The sequence below is a fragment of the Sus scrofa genome, chromosome 5, assembly GCF_000003025.6.
Source record: "Sus scrofa isolate TJ Tabasco breed Duroc chromosome 5, Sscrofa11.1, whole genome shotgun sequence".
Classification (NCBI taxonomy): domain Eukaryota; kingdom Metazoa; phylum Chordata; class Mammalia; order Artiodactyla; family Suidae; genus Sus; species Sus scrofa.
In genome coordinates, this window is record NC_010447.5 from 41,727,962 (window position 1) to 41,747,923 (window position 19,962).

At 38.1% G+C, this 19,962-nt stretch overlaps 1 protein-coding gene across 7 annotated transcripts in view; it reads right to left on the bottom strand.

Annotated features, from left to right (window-relative positions):
* FGD4 (FYVE, RhoGEF and PH domain containing 4) overlaps positions 1-19,962 on the bottom strand; it is a 195,933-nt gene that overhangs the window by 44,697 nt on the left and 131,274 nt on the right. For all 7 annotated transcript variants that reach the window (XM_021092066.1, XM_021092073.1, XM_021092071.1 and 4 more), the window contains exons 2-4: positions 16,018-16,170; positions 7,171-7,354; positions 1,743-2,250 (exon numbers count right to left, since the gene is read on the bottom strand). In XM_021092066.1, coding sequence (XP_020947725.1) covers positions 1,743-2,250; positions 7,171-7,354; positions 16,018-16,170 — 845 coding nt within the window. The remainder of the gene's footprint in view (positions 1-1,742; positions 2,251-7,170; positions 7,355-16,017; positions 16,171-19,962) is intronic.

Below are 19,962 nucleotides of genomic sequence, written 5' to 3' on the forward strand. Positions count from 1 at the left end.
AATGGAAGAAAATAAACTACTGGCTCTTTCCCTTCTTGTGATTTTTTTTCACGGTCACAATAAGTTGAACTATAGGATAGATTTCACCTTAAAGTTTTGAATACATCAATCATTTTTCATTCTAATATTTTAGTATCGTTCTTTGTGAATTTCTGCCTACGTTAATACCACTTAAGACACACACCATTAAAAAAAAAATCCTAAATAGATTTAGGACTTGGATTTGTCATTTATAAATTTTCCTATACTTGTCCAATTTTCAATTCTCAACTCTCCTACATGGATTGTTATTGTTGATAAGAGACTAAACAATAGAAACTTTTTCCTTGTTCTTAGAAATATAAACAACTTTGCATTCCAGGGAACTCTATAATAGTGCTTATAGTACTCCTTTGATCTAAGAAATTCCAAGTGCTTTGTAAAAGTTGTATTTATTGATCTTTCCAAAGCACTGTATTGACATGAATAAATATAGGAGTTCCTGTTGCGGCGCAGTGTAAACAAAATCTGACTAGTATCTATGAGGTTGCGGGTTTGATCCCTGGCCTCACTCAGTGGGTTGGGGATCCAGCATTGCCATGAGCTATGGTATAGGTTGCAGATGCGGCTTGCATCTGGTGTTGCTGTGGCTATGGTGTACCAGCAGCTGTAGCTCCAATTTGACCCCTAGCCTGGGAACTTGCATATGCCTCGGGTGTAGCCCTAAAAATAAATAAAAAATAAAATAAAGAATACAAATGCAATGGTCTTTTTACTAGAATTGTATAAAAGTTTCCACCGTAGCATAGGTAAATTACGAATATATTTCATCAGCAAATCAGTTCTTTGTTAGCTCAGAGATGCCATTCAGGTGGTTCATTGAACTGCTGCTCTATTTAAAAAGGATGTGAACGTCCAGTTTGCCACATCTCACCTCTCTCTGGTCCGCTCCTCTTGGCTGTTATATTCATTGACATCTCCTGCACTTAGGCATTTACACTTGTGACTCCTTGTATCAGGACACACAGTACTGGCCTGAGAGTCAAGGCTTTTACTGCAACCCTGGAAAATCACTTAAGCTTCCTGGGACTGTTTTTTCTTCTATAAATGAACTATGGAACTGAGACGATCTTTAAAATTATATAATTTCCTGTTACTTAGCCCATAAATATTAGGGATGCAGCCCTAACATTCGGGCAACAAAACTTTTTCTTCCGATGTAATTAAAACAATGTTTGTGGGGGAGTTCCCGTCGTGGCGCAGTGGTTAACGAATCCGACTAGGAACCATGAGGTTGCGGGTTCGGTCCCTGCCCTTGCTCAGTGGGTTAACGATCCGGCGTTGCCGTGAGCTGTGGTGTAGGTTGCAGACGCGGCTCAGATCCCGCGTTGCTGTGGCTCTGGCGTAGGCCGGTGGCTACAGCTCCGATTCAACCCCTAGCCTGGGAACCTCCATATGCCGCGGAAGCGGCCCAAGAAATAGCAACAACAACAACAACAAAAACAATGTTTGTGATTTTTCTAGATCAAAGTCTTCACACTGTTCTGACTCTTGAAATCATAATAGAGAGACCCATAGAAATTACATAGAAGAAAAAGTAAAATATCTCCTGAGAGAGTAAAGGAAACAAGCATTACCAGCTAGAGCTTGAAAACTACTTAATGAGCGATGTGCGTGATCTGATGTACTTATCACACAGGTGCTATGAAATAGTTTTCAAACCACAGTGATACAGTCAGAGCTTCCTCCTACTTATGCTTTACCTTCATCTCATGCTGTTGGTCTAGCTGATCCAATTCCAGAGGGCTTTCTCCATTTTCCCTCTCTTGTACCTTGTCTTCTGTGTCTGCCCTCCCTTCTTCCAGGGGGAGCACTGGGCCGACAGGTGGAGTCCTGCAGCTACTGTCAGAAGCACTTCCCTCACAGTCACTTGTTGTGGGCAATGCAGGGACTGTGGTTTTTTCTTCTTTTTCTCCATTTACTAAGTCTGTATCGGGCAAGGGTTCGGAAGTCTGAACAGGAGTATCTGGGCTAAGAGTGGCTGCTTTATCCTCCTCACATTCCATCTGGTTTTGTGCTGCTACCATACCATTAACCACGCAAGTCTGTACACCCTGAGTGTGATCCGTATCATGTCCCTGCTTCTCTGGTAAGTACTGGGAGAGGAGTTTTTGCTGAGGTGTGGTTGTCAATCCGTGCCTTCCTGGGGTTCTAGGAACATTTAGGTTTATAGCAGAATCTTTCTTCAATTCACTGTAATTTGTTAATGGGCTAAAAAGACAAAACACAAACAAAGAATGAAAATGTTGGCATGGACAAGTTGTAGACTAAAAACAAATTTATTCTCATTGTTTAGAGATACTTAGTGAAGACATTTTTTACCCTCTTATGGTTTTAGAACCATGGATAAGAATATTCCAGAGTAGTTCTCAGTCTGCTGGAATGCTATCTACACTTACATCAACATTTAAATAAAGATGGTTAAACTGAGCTTTACCTAGAGGGTTGGGAAAATTTCCTTGAGCTGTTATTAACATGGCTAATTAGAAAAGACTTAGATTGTGAGAAATATATTTCATATAGCCATCTCTCCCAAGATTTTTACTATCTTCACATTTTTAAAACATGTATACTCAGCCCTCAATTTATAAACAGACTAGAAAAACCAAATATTGCTTTTGTTTGGAAAGCACAACACAGTTTTCCAAAACTGGATTACACATGTCGCCATGGGCTCCTTAACTGGTCTCTCCTCCATGCTGATCCCCTCCAATCCAGTTTTTCCAAGCTGGCCTTAGAGGTCAAACTCTGAGGGCTTCCCCCAACACCTAAAGGTTCTGTACAAGCTAGCCCCCATTAGCCCGGGCCTCATGAAATGCTATGCTCACCCCACTCACTGTGCTCTTGTTGTACTAGTCGCTTTCCCGTTCCCAGTAAGCTGTGTGTCAAAAGGGTCTTTGCAGCCGCTGTTCCCTCTGACCAGGACAATCTTTCCCAAGTCACTGGTGTGTCTTACTCCTTCCCCTCAGGTGTCACCTCAAACAGGCTTTCTTGGATTATTACGGTATACTCCACCACTAACTAAACATCCTGTTTTTCTTTAAAGCCTTTATTATTACTTGACATTACATATACATCCTAATAGTACAATGGAATTTAACTGCCAATATATAACAATGTTCCTACGGAAATATTTATATAGCACTTCTTTTTAAAGACAGCACTTTAGGATTCCATGGAGGAAAATTCTGGGCTGCAGTCTTGAAGAGAATCTTATGACCAAATGAGGAGAAAAAATTAAAACAGACTAATATTCCCTGTCAGTACTGAATGTGCCCATCTTGTTCTCAGCTTTAGCCTCACCTCTTAACATAGCACTTGACATGTGACAGTGCTCAGTAAATACTCCATGAGCAATGAATAATTGATTCTGATGGTGATCATGACAATAATTCAGTAATAGCAGCTAACATTTATTCAGTGCCAAAAACTACACTAAACTCTTTACATTATCTTGTTTCATACTCATAATAATTTCAAAACAGGGAACCTATAAATAGAGAAATTGAGGCTTAGAAGCTTACATAGTAGCCAATGTCGCATGGCTAACAAATGAGAAAGCCTGTGTTCAAACCATGAAGTCAGACTCTCAATCCTGTGGTCTCAACCCCACATTCTAACAGACTGGATCAGGAAGGATGGAGTGAGAAGAGAAAACTGCAGACAAACATGGGGACAAAGTCCAGGGCTGGCATCTTCCCAAGCACAGAGGTCAGAGGTGAGGGCTCATAGTGGGGAGGGCGCAGTGGCAAGGTCCACAGACAATGCTGAAATGTGTGTTACCATCTCCCTTCTCTGCACTCCTCCCCAGACACTGCTGATCTGGATGGAAAATGAAACAAGGAGTAACAACTGACAGTAAGAAAGCAATAAGGGAGGGGAAAAAGGCACAGTACGAGTTCCCTCTGTGGCACAATGGGATTGGCGGTGTCTTGGGAGCATTGGCACACAGGTTTGATCCCCACTGGGCACTGCTGCTTAAGGATCTAGTGTTGCCACAGCTGCTGCTTTGGTCTCAACTGCGGCTCAGATCTGATCACTGCCCTGGGAACTCCATATGCGGCTCAGATCTGATCACTGCCCTGGGAACTCCAAAAAAAAACAAACAAACAAAAAAAAAACAAAAACAAAAACAAAAAAAAAACCCCAGTGAAGTTCACCACCATAGGAAGGGAAGGGAAATTTTAGTAGGGTAAATGTGATACACTCCACCATTGCTATCTGCCTTCTAGGGACATATACTTTAGGCCTAATTTCTCCAAAAGCCCTTAAAGATTTGAATAAAACTGTCTTCCTTTTCCTGGCCACATCAGTGTCCAGGAACATAATGGAAAGACCCCCAGCAGAACCTTTGAACCAGACTTTGGGCTTACTTAGGATTTTTGGAAAGGACTGCTTTAGATGGGAAATAAAAATTTCCTGTAGTAAGTGGCATTCAGGGGATGTGTGAGTGTGTCGATAGGGTAGGGCTAAGGTGGGGAGGGAAGGTTAGTAAAAGCAGGGGTTGAACCAATATGTGGCAGATTCCTATAGATGACAAACCATGGGGATAAACAGTTGGCCTTGCAGTGTCCTTGGGGAAAACCAATGCTCAGTTTGTGGAAAAATGTTTTTTCCTTCTTTCTAAAATCTTAAAGTCTTTCATAGGTCTAAAATACTAGTTTCTCTTACTCTCAGAAAGAAAGAAAGAAGAAAAAAAAAAAAAAAAAAAAGGAAAGAAACCAAAAGGGGTGGGGGGATAAAGCACAGTAAAAATTAAATAAAATTCACTTGCTTCAAATACATCCTCTAAAAGTCACTCATAATAAACCAGAGTTACTTAGATTATTGCAAAGAGTAACTCTTTGACACATGGGTAAGATTTTGATAGTGCCATCTGGTCTTCTATGACCCCACTGTAACAGACATTGTTTCTTTCTGTCAATTTCCTGTGTTAACTCAGAGCATGCCAAATCTCCCTCTATTTCACAAAGTGCTAGTTGAAGCTCTAATAACTGGAGTAAAATCAGACAGCCACACAGCAGGCACATGGTCATTACTCAACAGGAAATGCAAACTTCCTGTTAATATCCTATAGACCCAATGTAGCTAACCCATTAAGATATTTTGGGGCCTGTTCCTACCAGTAATACCTCATTAAACACATATAATTATTTTTCATATTGTCAGTGGACTCTGTCACAAGAAATATCCCTTCACCAGATTGGCCCAAATGCTCACATTACATACTATCTGCACTTAGAACAAGTTTGCTTAAAATGTCAGACATTACAGCACATATCACCTTAGATCCAACCTTCCAGTTTTGCATCCAAAAATGACTTTGGGAGTTCCTGTTATGGCACAGCAGAAATGAACCTGACTAGGATCCATGAGGACACAGGTTCAATCCCTGGCCTCGCTCAGTGGATTAAGAATCTGGCATTGGCGTGAGCTGTGGTGTAGGTGGCAGACACAGCTCAGATCCCGCATTGCTGTGGCTCTGGTGTAGGCTGGTGGCTAAAGTTCTGATTTGACCCCTGGCCTGGGAACCTCTGTATGCTACAAGTGTGCCCCTAAAAAGCAAAAAAAAAAAAAAAAAGAAAAGAAAAAGAAAAAAGACTTTGACTCTGTTGTTAACTTTGAAAGAGTGAAATAAACTGATGTTGTAAAAATATATTGAAAAAACTGATAATGGAAAAACTGTACAGTTTGTGTATAGAGAGGAACACAAACAGTGAGTTACCAAAATGGTGAGTATCAGAGACTCAGTCTTTGGAATACTGACCCCTTCAGGGCTTCCCAAAACTACCCCCAAATCTGAGGAGACGGGCTCTGGCATGCCCTATGGCCAAGGGTCAGGGCTCCAGCCCTGCTTTATATTATGCAGTCACTGTCTGTGGCCCTGGAAATCTGCAAACTCCTGGTGTGACTGAATCAACTTGCCATTTGAAGCATTAAAAAAAATAATAATAAATACTACTACTAATAATAATGGAAATAAATCATTCTAATAAAGGTTACTCTAAGATAGCAAAGGTATTAAAAATCCTACTTCAGAGGAGGAGATGAGGAAGTTTAAATATTTATGACTCAAGTTCCCATAACTGATTAAGAATGAAAAATGAAGACAGGCTTCTGAACTACTTTTCTCCAGAACTTGTTACTAAATAAAGTCTCATGAATGAGGGACACCACAGTTTTGTACTTGGTCACAATTTCCAGAAGATTTTAAGATATTTCCAAGCTGTGATTCATTACATAAATAACAATACATCCTGCAAATAAATAATGAAGTCATGAAAGTACTCCCAAATATTACACTAGAATGAATAGAAAATATTTGGCTTTAAGGATGAAAGTGAATTTACATATATATGTATATAACATACACATTGTTTAATTATATATAGACTTGGGTGACATGTAATGAAATTCTTCCGATAAAAATCTTTAAAAATTCTATTTAAATCAATGATGGGAATTCTAAGAAAAAAACAATTGAGGGTCATATAAGTAGAAAAGTAATTTACATGAGTTACTTTTCACTTATGTGAATATTCATTTCAGCTTCTTTTGTGAAACCTTGGGGCTGAAGAATATAATATTATATCTAATAAATGCAAACTGAAATTTAGCATGAATTTTGTTACTGCCAGTATTTCTTCACAAAACCTGGTACAGTATAGGGGCATGCAGAGAGAGTAAACAGACTGAATGGATACAGAGGACACACATTAAGTAAAGTGGGTCAGAAAGAAGAGATGGGACAGGCGCACGGGAGCTATGTTCAAGCATACAAAGAAAGAAACAAAGAGACAGAGACAGCCTCCTGCCTTTCCAACCCTGATACCTAGCAACCAGCAGAATGACCGGAGGAGTAACAACACACAGAGTGACATACACAGATAGAGGAAAGGAGAGGGAGCATGTCTACAGAGCTACACAGCACACAATACGATATATAATAAACAACAATTCACATGAGGGCAACATTAGCATTTTAAAAATCGACTCTTTCTAAAGACCTACCGAATCTCATGGAATACAATACTGTATCATTCCATTTTAAAAAGGGTAATTCTATCATACTTTTCAAAAAACCAGCTTTCTACTCCCCTCTGCCTTCTCCCATTGTAAGTTAGCTCTTACCTGCCTCCTTCAAAGCGACTGATGAGATCTGATACCTTACTGGGTTTTTCTTTTGAGACACAAGAAGCAGAGGCAGGTTTTACTTCCTCCATCCTTGGTTTTGCACTAGATAAAGCTTTGTGCCTGGGGGTTTGGTGTATATTGGACGAAGGTGAATTCTGCAGATGTAATGGCTTTGGAGGCACTGTAGAAAAAGAATTGATAGAATTCAGTATTTCACTGATATCTGTTCCTTAACAAAAAAATTCTGGTGTTCTGAGTGCCAAAAAAATTTAGCATTATCAAACTTTTGGAAAGGAGTCTGTCAAATTTGTTCTGAACCTTAACCAAGGGACATTTATTTATCTTGGGCATTTGCTCTGGTTCCTGTGGAAATCCCATCTCCAATATTCACATGGTCCTTTTAATTTTTAATGATTTTAAATATGGCTTTATTAAACATCTATGGATCTACTTATGCCTACAGCATTCCAAACTCTTTTAGTGATCACACAGCAGTTATTTATCTAACCAAAAAAAGAAAGTGCTAAATTTGAAACTAACTCCTAGAGATACATTGCTTGCTATAAACTAGATTTTCTAATAATAGTGATAACAGATTATATCAGAGCAAGTAGGTAGACGTAGAACTCAACAAACCAACAAATAACAGTAACATAATGTTGCATTACTAGAGCATCTTCTCATTTAATGAAAGCACCTTATCTCATTTGATCTTAGATGAAGTTTTTTCTTTACTGTCCTCTGAGGTATGTATCATTATTTGCCTCCTATGTCTATGAAGGCTTAGAGGGCTTAAGTGATTGGCCGGGGTAATAGGGCTGATCATATTTCATGACTGGTACCCAGACTCTAGGTTCTTTCATTATTAGCACTATTCCTTATCATAAATCTGCAAAAGGGGGTTACAGAAGTTCTATCACTACTGTCCGCTATATTAATAGTTGGCTAGCATTAATAGATCGTAAATGATTTACTTAGTAATAAGTCCTTCACTCAATAGAATAGGAACAGATCATTTCCAAAATACTAAAATCTACAGGTTTTCCTTAGCAGGTAAGAAATTCTGTCAATGAGAATATACAATGTGCCCTAAGTGCTTAATCAGTACAGGGAGTACTTCAGTTTTGAAAACCAACATCATTTTTCTCTTCAATTAACATTCTGGGTAAAAGAATATATACCTGGAGTTCCCGTTGTGACTCAGCAGGTTACAAACCCGACTAGTATCCATTGAGGATGTGGGTTCAAGCCCTGAACTTGCTCAGTGAGTTAAGAATCCGGCATTGCTGTGAGCTGTGGTGTAGATTACAGACACGGCTTGGATCCCCTGTTGCTGTGGCTGTGGTGTAGGCCGGCAGAAGCCGTTCCAATTCGACCCCTAGCCTGGGAACTTCCATATTCCACAGGTGTAGCCCTAAAAAAACAAAACAAACAAATGAACAAAGGAATATATAACTATACACGTTTTAACAAATCAAATAGAATCATTTCTTTTTTTTTTCTTTTGTTAAACCCTTCTCCCTAACCTCTGAAAAAAGGGTAGGGAATCAAGTCTTCTAATTTACATGCCCTATTTTCCCAGAGCTGGTCACCCTGGTTTTCAGTAATCTCATAAACAGCTTTTAAACAGCTAGCTGAACAGTGGCCTGATGCTCACTGGCCTAGATTTCATCATTTCTGTACTGGTTATCAATTCTTACATAGAGAAGGAAAAAAATGTGTGTGTATGTATGCATGCATGTATACCACAGTGAGCCACAGGTATAACAATTTATTTTTTCCCTCTTTTAACACAAACAAGAAAATTCCAATGACAAAAAATGACATGCTTCTTTTTACAAAAATGATACTATTTTCCAAGATACACTTGGGGATGGAAAGTGAGGATGGTTAAGTACAATATTCATTGGAAGGGAATGGCTTACACAAGTGTGGTATCTGCTAATTCCAAGGAAAAAATTCCTGTGTAGAACAAATATATACCGAAATAGTAAACCAAGACAATATCCCACTCCCCAAAGTAGTTTTAACACTAGGAATAATTTCAATATTTCTAACTAGAACTTTCAGAAGGAAGTGAATGTGTTCTTTATCATTCTGGGTATAAAATTTGCTATAAAATAACTGTTCCATCTAAAGTTTACTCAGTGAAAATTCCTTCTTTGATACTTGAAAGACACAAATAAAATGATATGGATTAGCCAGTCAGTTTCTCCAAGATGACGCCACCAATTTTCCCCATCTCAATTATTCCTCTTTTAATCTGTTTCATAGCACTGTGTTCCTTTTCTCTTAAGTGCTTATAACTTACATTATTAATATAAGTACATTAATAGTATGTCACATTATAAGTAAGTATACATTAATTATAAGTATTATAATTACTTATAATGTAAGTTAATATAATAACTTACATTATTGTTAGGTAGTAGTAAGTTGTATTAAATAATAGATCATCAATTAAATATTAAATACATTATAGATATTAAAGCCTTCTCTTCCACAAGGCTAGAGTCCTGTGAGGATAAGGAATATGTATGCTTTGATCACAGCTATATTCACAGTAACTACCTGCACAGTGCTTGGCAAATTTGTGGACTACATAAAGGACCTAAGTAATGTGTCAGCAAGGAGCTTATATTCTTATGGGGAGACAGATTAAAGATAAAGCAGAGCACTGGGTACACAGTTAATATAGAAGCATACAGGAGGCATCATTTCAGCAAAGGAGACAATCCAAATGTGTACATTTACCAATTTACTAAACACTGTAAATAAAAGAACACAAATACTACATGTATATGACAAAAACCCCAAGAGGGTCGTGAACAGCTAAAGTGTCAGAAACACTGTCTTAGAGGCAAACAATACATACCTTGCTGAAAAGATACAACTAAGGAGTGAAAATGATTCTTTGCTTTCGCTCTCAACATTTCTGATTTTTCTTTCACACTAGGGATGGCCAGTTCCAAATACTCTCTGAACATTTCCTAGGGGTCCTATCAGCACTTCCAGTTCATTATGTCTAAAACTCAACTCACTACCTCTTCCCCCTGCAGCCCAAAGGATGTAAACAGGAAAAACAGTGTTCAATGTCACCAATAATCAGAGAAATGCCAATCAAATCCACAGTGTGATACGCCATCAGATTAACCAAAATTTTTAAATCAGACAATACCAAGTGTCCCTGAAGCTGTGAAGCAATGTGAATGTGAAGGCCTGCATTTTGAAAGGGAGTATAAATTCATAGGACCATTAAGATCTCTCTCTTTCTCCCTGTATTTATTTCCAAAATACATATCCTAGAGAACTTCTTACATATTTACACAGAGTTTTTAAATTTTTTTGACTTTTTCATGAATCCAACAAGTATTTACTGAATACCCATTAAGTTCTATGTGCTTGACCACATAATGAACAAAGGGAAAGAGGAGAAACAAAAAAATAATAAGTAAAACATGGATCAGAAGCCAGTAAATGCAAAGAGAAAGGGGAAGGGGTTAAAAGAACAAGATAGAGGAGATCTGGAGTGGGAGGGCATATTGCAGTGTTAAGTAGAATGTTCAAAGTGCGCCTTTTTGAGAAGTTCGGATTTGAACAAGACTTAAAGAAGTTGCGGGAGTTATCCAGGGAAGGACAGTCTATCAGGTAGAGTGAAAGCTAGAGACCAGTGGAGGCCAGTATGACTAGAGCCAAAGGAGCAGGTGGAGCAGGTATTGAGGTCAGAGTGAGGGCCAGATAATGCAGAACCTGTGGAGCGAGCACTGTAAAGATTTTGATTTGAGTGAAGGGAGAAGTTCGTGTAGAGTTCTGAGCTGAGGAATGACATGATATGGCTTAAATTCCAACAGTACCACGCTGGCTATTGTGTTGAGAATGTAGGGAAGCAGGGTGGGCGCAGGGTAGAAACAGGGAGAAAATTAAGAGGTTATTATATAATGATGCTCAGAAAGAGGTAGTGAGAAACAGATTCTAGGTATACTATAAAAGTAGTTTTCCTGTTAGAGTAAAAGTGAGATACAAGAGAAGAATCAAGAAGGATTCAGACATGTGGTCTGAACAACTGATAAGATGGATGGAATTGCATTCAACTGACACAACAGGTGAAGTAATTTTTGGAGAGAAGATTGGTAGTCTAGTCAAGGACACCCTAAGTTTGAGATTTCTGGTTGACTGCAAGTAAAATGGGCTCTATGACAGCCAATTTTACAGATATTAAATGGAAGAAAAAATTAATTATTCAAAAATGTCCATGTATAGGAAATAATTATTGAGAATGAAAAAGAATCTTAAAAAAAAATAAAATATTTTTAAAAATAAAAAAAAAAGAAAGAAAGGGAGTTGCCGCTGTGGCGCAGTGGAAACAAATCTAATAACCATGAGGTAGCAGGTTCAATCCCTGGACTCACTCAGTGGGTTAAGGATCCGGTGTTACTGTGAGCTGTGGTGTAGGTCAGAGATATGGCTCAGATACTATGTGGCTGTGGCTGGCAACTATAGCTCTGATTCAACCCCTAGGTTGGGAACCTCCATATGTTACAGGTACAGCACTAGAAAGCAAAAAAAAAAAAAAAAAAAAAAAAAGAATCTAATTGCTACTGTCAACTGAAAGAAAAAATGCACAAAGAAAAGTTGTAAGTTAAGTTTTATTCAAGGACCTTACTGAGGACTATAGCCAGGGAGACACACTTCTCAGATAGCTCTGAAGAAGTGTTCCAAAGAGCCAAGAACTTTTTTCACTGGGAAAAAATCAGTTAAGCATAAAAAGATAACTGCTATTACAAAGAACAGCCATCTCATGTTAGTGATTTTAGTGCTTTTCGACACGGAAGATTCAAGAATCTGGGGTCACCGAAAATACTCCTTAGACAGATATCTTCACTATCTAGGGAATGGTATATCCAAAGCACAGAATACTTCCTGTTTTTCTCCATTCTGAATTCCCCTCGGGGTGCATGGTTGGTTGGTGACTGTAGTGGCCATTGGCTTGATCCTTGTAGAACTAGAACAACAGGCAGCATTTTTGACTTTATACCAACTTAAGTGTGAAGATTATCAGGAGGTTTTGATTAGTCTTATTTTACTTCCTCTGACTATATATATATTAATGCATTATAAGTTTGTAACATATTATATTTTAGGAATGAAACATTACACATAGAATGCTTTACATTAGAAGCAGATGAAATGAATTATTTGAGTAAATTGAATACATTTATTTGAACAATAACGTGGGCTTCAAAGTTTATGAAACTGTTTTAATTTTTTTTTTTTTTTTTTTTTTGCTTTTTAGGGCCACACCTGCAGCATATGGAAGTTCGCAGGCTAGGGGTCAAATCGGGGCTACAGCTGCTGGCCTACGCCACAGCCACAGCAACGTGGGATCTGAGCCACATCTGCAACCTACATGTACCACAGCTCACAGCAACACCAGATCCTTAACCCACTAAACAAAGCCAGGGATCAAACCGTGTCCACACAGATACTAGTTGGGCTCATTACCACTGAGCTCCACAACAGGAGCTCCTAGAAACTTTTTAAATATTAAGGTTTAATGACTGAGAAGTGAAAATATGTGGGCTTTCTCAAAATAATTAATTATGGAGAATGTTGTGGATCAATGCTCCTAAGAGAAAAAGGACAACTGTCTTTAACTGCTAAGAAAGTTCTTTAGAATAGTTATATCTAACATGGCAGGAAATAGGCCAGAATTAAAAGTGGTGAACAAGTAGAAAGACATGTTGGAGTTGCTCAGTAATTTGTTTGTTAGACTAGTAGGATTGGTATGAAGTGAATAAACCATTGTTTCCCAAGGCCTCAGAATATTTTCTGAGGCAAAACAACCCCTAACTATAAAAGGAATCCATTTCCACAGCTACAGGTTTAGATTCAAATGCAGCTTATCTAATATAAAATTGATCTCTTTTATCCTTTTAAAATAAAAGACTTCAAAGATATTTACTTGTTGGTAATTTTAAAAATTCAGATATAATTGACACACAAAGTTATGACAGCTTCAGGTATGCAACATAATGATTCGATATATACATATATATAGTGAAATAATCATGACGGTAAGTCTAGTTAACGCATCAGCACACACAGTCACACACTTTTTTTTCTTGTGATGAGAACTTTTAAAACCTCTCTTAGCAACTTTTAAATATATAATACAGTATCACTGACTATGGTCACTATGCTGTTCATTACATCCTCGAGACCTACTTACTTATTGGTAATTAATAAACACAAAAACATAGGCTTCATGTTGTTCTGGGTACATTACTACATACATAATCACCACTGGTAAAGGTATTCAATATGCTTTTTTAAAAAATCACCGAAATAAACTGTAGCTATAATATTATGAGCACTTCACAAGAGAAAGAAATAAGCAAGATTTAATTATGAGCTATTTTTAGGACCCAGATTAGAATTTCTCTATCTACTAACATTTCAGGTCAGATAATTCTTTACTGGGCGTGGGGGAGGCTGGCCTGTACATTGTAACATGACAAGCAGTATCCCTAGCTTCTACCCACTAGATGCCAGTAGCAACTCTCAAATGTTGTAGCGAGCCAAAGTCTCTAGATGATGGCGGGGGCGGGGAGGGTGAGTGCCTGCGGGGCAGGTGCAGCAGGCCTACAAAATTATCTCCAGTTGAGAACTACTCATCTAGAATAAGAGTCTTGGACTGAACTAAAATTGCAGAATGGATCTTGAAGTGTGAGCAGCCTCATCATGCATAACTTGTAAGGGATTTGCAAGGAAGAGGGAACAAGAGCGTCAGTATGATAATCCTTCACTCTGAGCGGCAAGTTCCCGTTGGCACGCCCTTCCTTTCTCAGCTGCAGTCACCCAATGTTCTTGAGGGTTTGGAGAAATTAAAAGCGGCTTCTCTCTGCTAGAGGGTGGAGAACACTATCAGTCAGTAAGTCAATGAGTAGTGTTCTATGAGGCAGCTCACATGACAACACCAAGATGTAGCCTCATTTCAGGACACTGGTCTCTATACGGCACACATTGTAAGCTTTAAACAAAGAATAACCAAAGGAAAGTAGAGGAAATGTGTTGATAGGGCACGAATTCATTCAACAAGCATTACTGAAGGTTTGCTGTGCTGTGTGGTAGACATAGGGCATGCAGCAGTGTAAAAGGCAGGAGAAAAACAACATGAATGAGTTAAATCTATAGCAGACCAAACTGTAATGAATAAGCAAAAACAAAGAAAACAAAGCTCATGAGGAAATATAAGATTTCAAGGATAAGGGTGGGGTTAAAGTTTTAGCTAGGGGGGCCAGGGAAGGGCCAAACAATGAGTGAGAGTAATTTGAAAAAGAAGTGCGAAGTACTCTATGTGGTCTATTTAATATCTGGAAATATTCTCACTGGTTATGTAAAACTGCATACACTAATTCAAACTCAAGATGGGAAGTAATTATATATATTTAAATAGCAATACACTGACATTAATATAATTACACAATCAAAAGCAAGGTCAATGCTTTCTCCCTAAAGAATAGGATTACTTTGGTACATGGCAGCTCAGGACGAAAACTGCTCTAATTTATCTCAATGAACTATAAAAGCAATGAATGTAATGTAATGCATCTTTCCAAAACAGCCTTTATAAATAATGAAATTCATGCTTATGTTCTGGGCAATTACATTAAATTCACATATTTATTTCTTATATTTCTACCTTATTTGAAGTCAGCTTAGGTCTAATGAATAGGATGGAATTTTGTATTGTGCAAGTAAAATGGCTTTATCATGATCAGAAAAATTTCTATTTTCATATTCACATCAAAGTTATAGGGAGGAGTATGGTCAGAAGATAAGGTTATAAACTCAGGAATGGGCTGTTCATTTGAATCTCCAATTATTTCAACTTGCTTGACTGCCTTATCCCATATTACCACCAATAGAGCTAGAAGTAAGAACAAAAGGAAAAATATCCCATAGTCAGGAAGACTTCATTTTAATCCCTTTTTAAAGATCTCTTTCAGAAATCCTTAAAACATAAGAAATGGAAAGAGACCAAAGTAAGTAGAAAATAATACAAATAGAAATTGATTTTTCCAAAGTACAGTGATTCTAAAAATCCCTAGTACTGTTTCTTGGCTGAATGTTCAGTATTTGATATAAACGAAAATATAGTAGAAAGAAACTACACATTAACCCATAGTGTAGCTTAGTTTTATGTTATACTTCAAAAGGCCTTACTCTCAATCATCGAAATTATAATTTCGTGCTCCTCAAAGTTAATCCAGAGTTCACTAGAAATTTATTTATAAAAGGAAATGGTCACTGAACAAAACATTCAAAGATTTCCACCATTACAATTTTTCCCCTTATTGGATGCTCAGCTCCTGGAATAACAACTTTACTAAGAAGCCTGAAAAGACCTAGTTCCTTAATATTGTAAAATCATATTCTTCCTAAGTTTGTTAACCACTGTTTTAAAATGGGCTGTTTCAGACTCTCTGACATCTAGCAAGTCTGACAGCTTTCTGATGGAACTTCTCAACACATTCATTTGTACGTATTTATTATGCAAAAGCAAGTTAGGCTCTGTGCTATGTCATGCATAGTCATATTTCCATTACAGGGACACATAAACACTTTCTGCAACATGAAAAGAACCATAATAGAGAATTGCATACGGTGTTTTAGGAGCAGAAACACTGCCCGAGTTCACAGATTTTTTCTTCCTGAAAAAATAAATATACCCAATTCCTCCCATTTATAGCTTAAAACTCTTAGTTGATCATTATTCTGCATAGGCTTCATCAATGACCAAAGCACCTGACCTGATTTAAAAAAAAAAAAAAATCAGCATACCTTGTGGCTTTGGACTTGGAGCTGGGTGTTTTGCTGGCGTTTTCCCATTTATTCCCTGAGCCTCTTCAACACATACATTCTCATCAATCAACGTGGTTGTGCTGCTTTTCAAACAAGGTGGAACTATAGTAATCTTTGGACAGATACTGCTGCCTGGGAGGAAAGAAAGGATAGGTTAATACAGAAGCAGAGCAAAACTATGTCTGATGACTTAATTTCTTCTGATCCCACAAAACAAACACAGTCACAGTTATAAGACTAAGCATCCTTTTCCCACATGTGCTCGCCTTGACAAAGAGTTCCTGAGAAAGATCTCATTCCATGTGCTTGAGAAACTTTATAATACATGCTGACAGAGATTGCTGACTACCACCACTACTGCTACTACACACACACACACACACACACACACTCTCTCTCTCTCTCCCCACCCCCCCACTCTCTCTCTCCCCATCCCTCCCCCGCTTGCTTGCAGGGCCAGGGAAAGGGCAGAATGCAGCTGCTGTGATGAAGATGAAGTAAAGGACCAGAGGGCCCCAGCATTAATCTGTTAAAAGCGTTCCTTTCCAGCATCCATTGAGTTGCCAGACATTGAGTGGCTATAAAGAACAAAGCAAGAAAGCATGTACATGACAGCTGACCTAAAGACTCTACAAGAATGGCTCGATTAGAAATGAACAACTCCCCTTGCCCCAAACTGTGCAACCTTCTCTCTTACTAGCTTACTCAGACTCCAAATCAACATATAAAAGCTATCCCCAAAAAGAAGAATGATAAGATGATATAAACAGTCATATTTATTCACAATTCCGAATCTTCAAAAACACTGCAGTGCTTTAAAACACTGAAATACATCATGAAACAGAGATGGAGGAGAACAGACCAATTCTTAGATCGAATTAAATACTGAATTTCAAAGACTTTTAAATAAATCATATGCCAGTGTTTCCTCTTTATAGGCATATTAAATTTTCCTTTCTTCTAGTTGACATGGTGGTATTAACAACAGATTGGGACACGTTTGGGAGAAAATTAAAATTTCTATCAGGAAATTCATTATCACTAAATAAAAGTATGCCATTTTAAGAAACCATCATTTGATTAAGAAACAAAGAGTTTCATTGTTATAGAATCCAAATTCTAAAATGAGAACTGAGATAAAAAGCTTTAATTATTATTCAAAACAATAAAAGCTATTAACACTCAAACAACTTCTTTTTTCTTTTTTTTGTCTTTTGTCCTTTTAGGGCCGCACTCACTGCATATGGAGGTTCCCAGACTAGGGGTCCAATCAGAGCTTCAGCTACCGGCCTATGCCACAGCAACACCAGATCCTTGAGTGAAGCCAGGGATTGAACCCACAACCTCATGGTTCCTAGTGGGATTCGTTTCCACCGCGCCATGACGGGAACTCCCTCAACTTTCTTTTGAGTAAAAAAAATCCCCTTTTACTTCAATCGAGTGAGTAATATTGAATAAAACCTACAATACTATTTTATTTTCTGTGCTCCCCTTAAAATTTATCTAGGGAAAGCAAATTTTAGAAGTTATTAACAGTTCCAAGTACTGCTGAGGAATTATTAGAGACCCTATGCTAAAACACATTAGATGAGTTTCACCAGATACCCTTCTGCTAAAATAGGCTGCAAGCTGAATAAAGCATTGTTTAGCCAAATATAACAAAGGTCTTGACTGTAAGATTTAAGGAAGATTATTTGACAGCATATTACTAAAATTACAAACGTAAGAAATAAAAGCTCAGCCTTTAAGTATGTGATCTTATCTACCTTCTCAGAAAAATCCACAGCATATGATCCAACCACTTAAGTCTTTTAGGGGCATTAGGATATTGTTCCACAGTGATCCCAAGAACGGCTTAGATTCTGAAAGGCCACCTGCTCTGGGTCTAGTAAAGGATGGCCTTGGGGCAGAAACAGTGAAAAAAGCCAAAGCCCAACTACAAACCAGAGGTAGAATCCGTAACTTTACAGTAAAATGAGACAACATGAAAGCAAGAATGAGGCTTTTGAGATGATTTGTAGCAACAAAACTATAAGAGGGGGCAGCTAAGGGGTAAATGAGAAAACAAATTAAATGGAATCTTTAAAAAATAGATCACCACTGTTACATATTAAAAGATGAAACTACTGTAATAATTAGACTATTTGGAAACAAATATGTCTTGAATAAATAATAGTTTGAAGTTGAAAACTAGGCACTTAATTTCTGGACAGCAACTTTGCGGGGTCCAAAGGGTTTACAGGGTCATATTTATTAGAGAACATCTCAGAAGAATGTGCCAAAATGCCTGTGGTAAGAGATCAACTACACATTCATTTTGTTTTAAATCCATTAAAGTCCTGATTACAAATCTTTTGCCAGTGACAAGAAATACATAGCCAGAAACTTCCTTTAAGATCATTATTTAAAAGCCATCTCCAACCTTCAACCATTATAGCAAAAAGGCATGAAAATATAGTGAAAGACACAGAAAACACATTCTTACAAGGCTGTTTAAAACAACAACAAGAACAACAAAAATGCAACAGAGATCATGCAAAGGCTAAAATCTTTCTCTCTCTCTCTTTTTTTTTTTTGTCTTTTTGCCATTTCTAAGGCTGCTCCTATAGCCACTGGCCTATGCCAGAGCCACAGCAACTCGGGATCTGAGCCGCGTCTGCAACCTACACTACAGCTCACGGCAATGCTGGATCCACAACTCACTGAGCAAGGCCAGGGATCGAACCCGAAACCTCATGGTTCCTAGTCAGATTCACTAACCACTGAGCCACGACAGGAACTCCTAAAATCTTTATTATTATTTACTATCTGGTCCTTTACAGGAAAAGTTTGCTCAACATGGTCTAGGTTAAACACATCATGGTAAAGGAAAAATTAAAATTAGGCAGCATCATTTCATTAAATACTTCATCTTTTAACATCTTGGATATTAGCAACACAGAGGAATAATTTTTTTTTTTTTGCTTGTTTATGACTGACTCAGCCTACTCACATTTGGAGACAGTCCTTATTTGGGTACCAGTTACATAACAGGGACTTGAAACCAAAATTATAACCAGATGGTCTATCCATTCAAGAAGTTTTATATTAACTATAGAACCTTTCAGATTCCAGTTTACCAAAAAGAACCAGTAGGAGTAATTAAGCAGCAATCTTGGGCATAGATACAAGCAGTTACATTATGTTAGCATGGGGAGAAGGGTTCTATTTTAAATACTGTCTTGTGAGGACTGGTAATCTTTTTGGCCACTGGTCCTAACTATTTTGCATTCCTCTGTCTTTGAGTGCCTCACTTACATTTGTTGGGTCATATCTCCTGCAAGGACTGTCTAGACAGATACTAACTGCAGGGTATCCTCAAACATTCTCAGTTAGTCCAGCCTCATCTTTGGCTGCATAAACCTCCCTGTTCCAACTGGAGAGGTTCCTGCCATGGCTTAACTTTCACTTACGTGACTTCTTTTGCATGACACTTGTGAGTGACAGATAATCTCTCTGACTGGTTAGGGTGACTGCCTCCCATTTGCAAAACTTTGTCTTGGGTTGTTATGTTTTGCCAACTTATTCTTGAATGGCTCTTTCACAAATTAAGGTTGGATTTACTCCAAAGCAAAGTCTACTCACTTGTTGATTCTTCAGGCCTGATCTCTTGACCTGGTATCCATGACCCCAGATCACATCTTTTTGGCCCTGCCTCACCCACCCACAACATCTCTCCCAACTGCACTGAGTCTCTAGTTGGGAAGATCTTCATGGTCTCCAGCTCTCGGGACAGGAGGATCTCTTGATTTAAGAGCATGAGATAGTTTTCTGAGGGAGACAATCTTAGGAGTAGATTGTCCAGAAGAAGAGAAATTAAAGACAACAACAACAACAGTATTTTGACATAACCTGAGATTTACAGAACAGTTGTACCCAGGCACT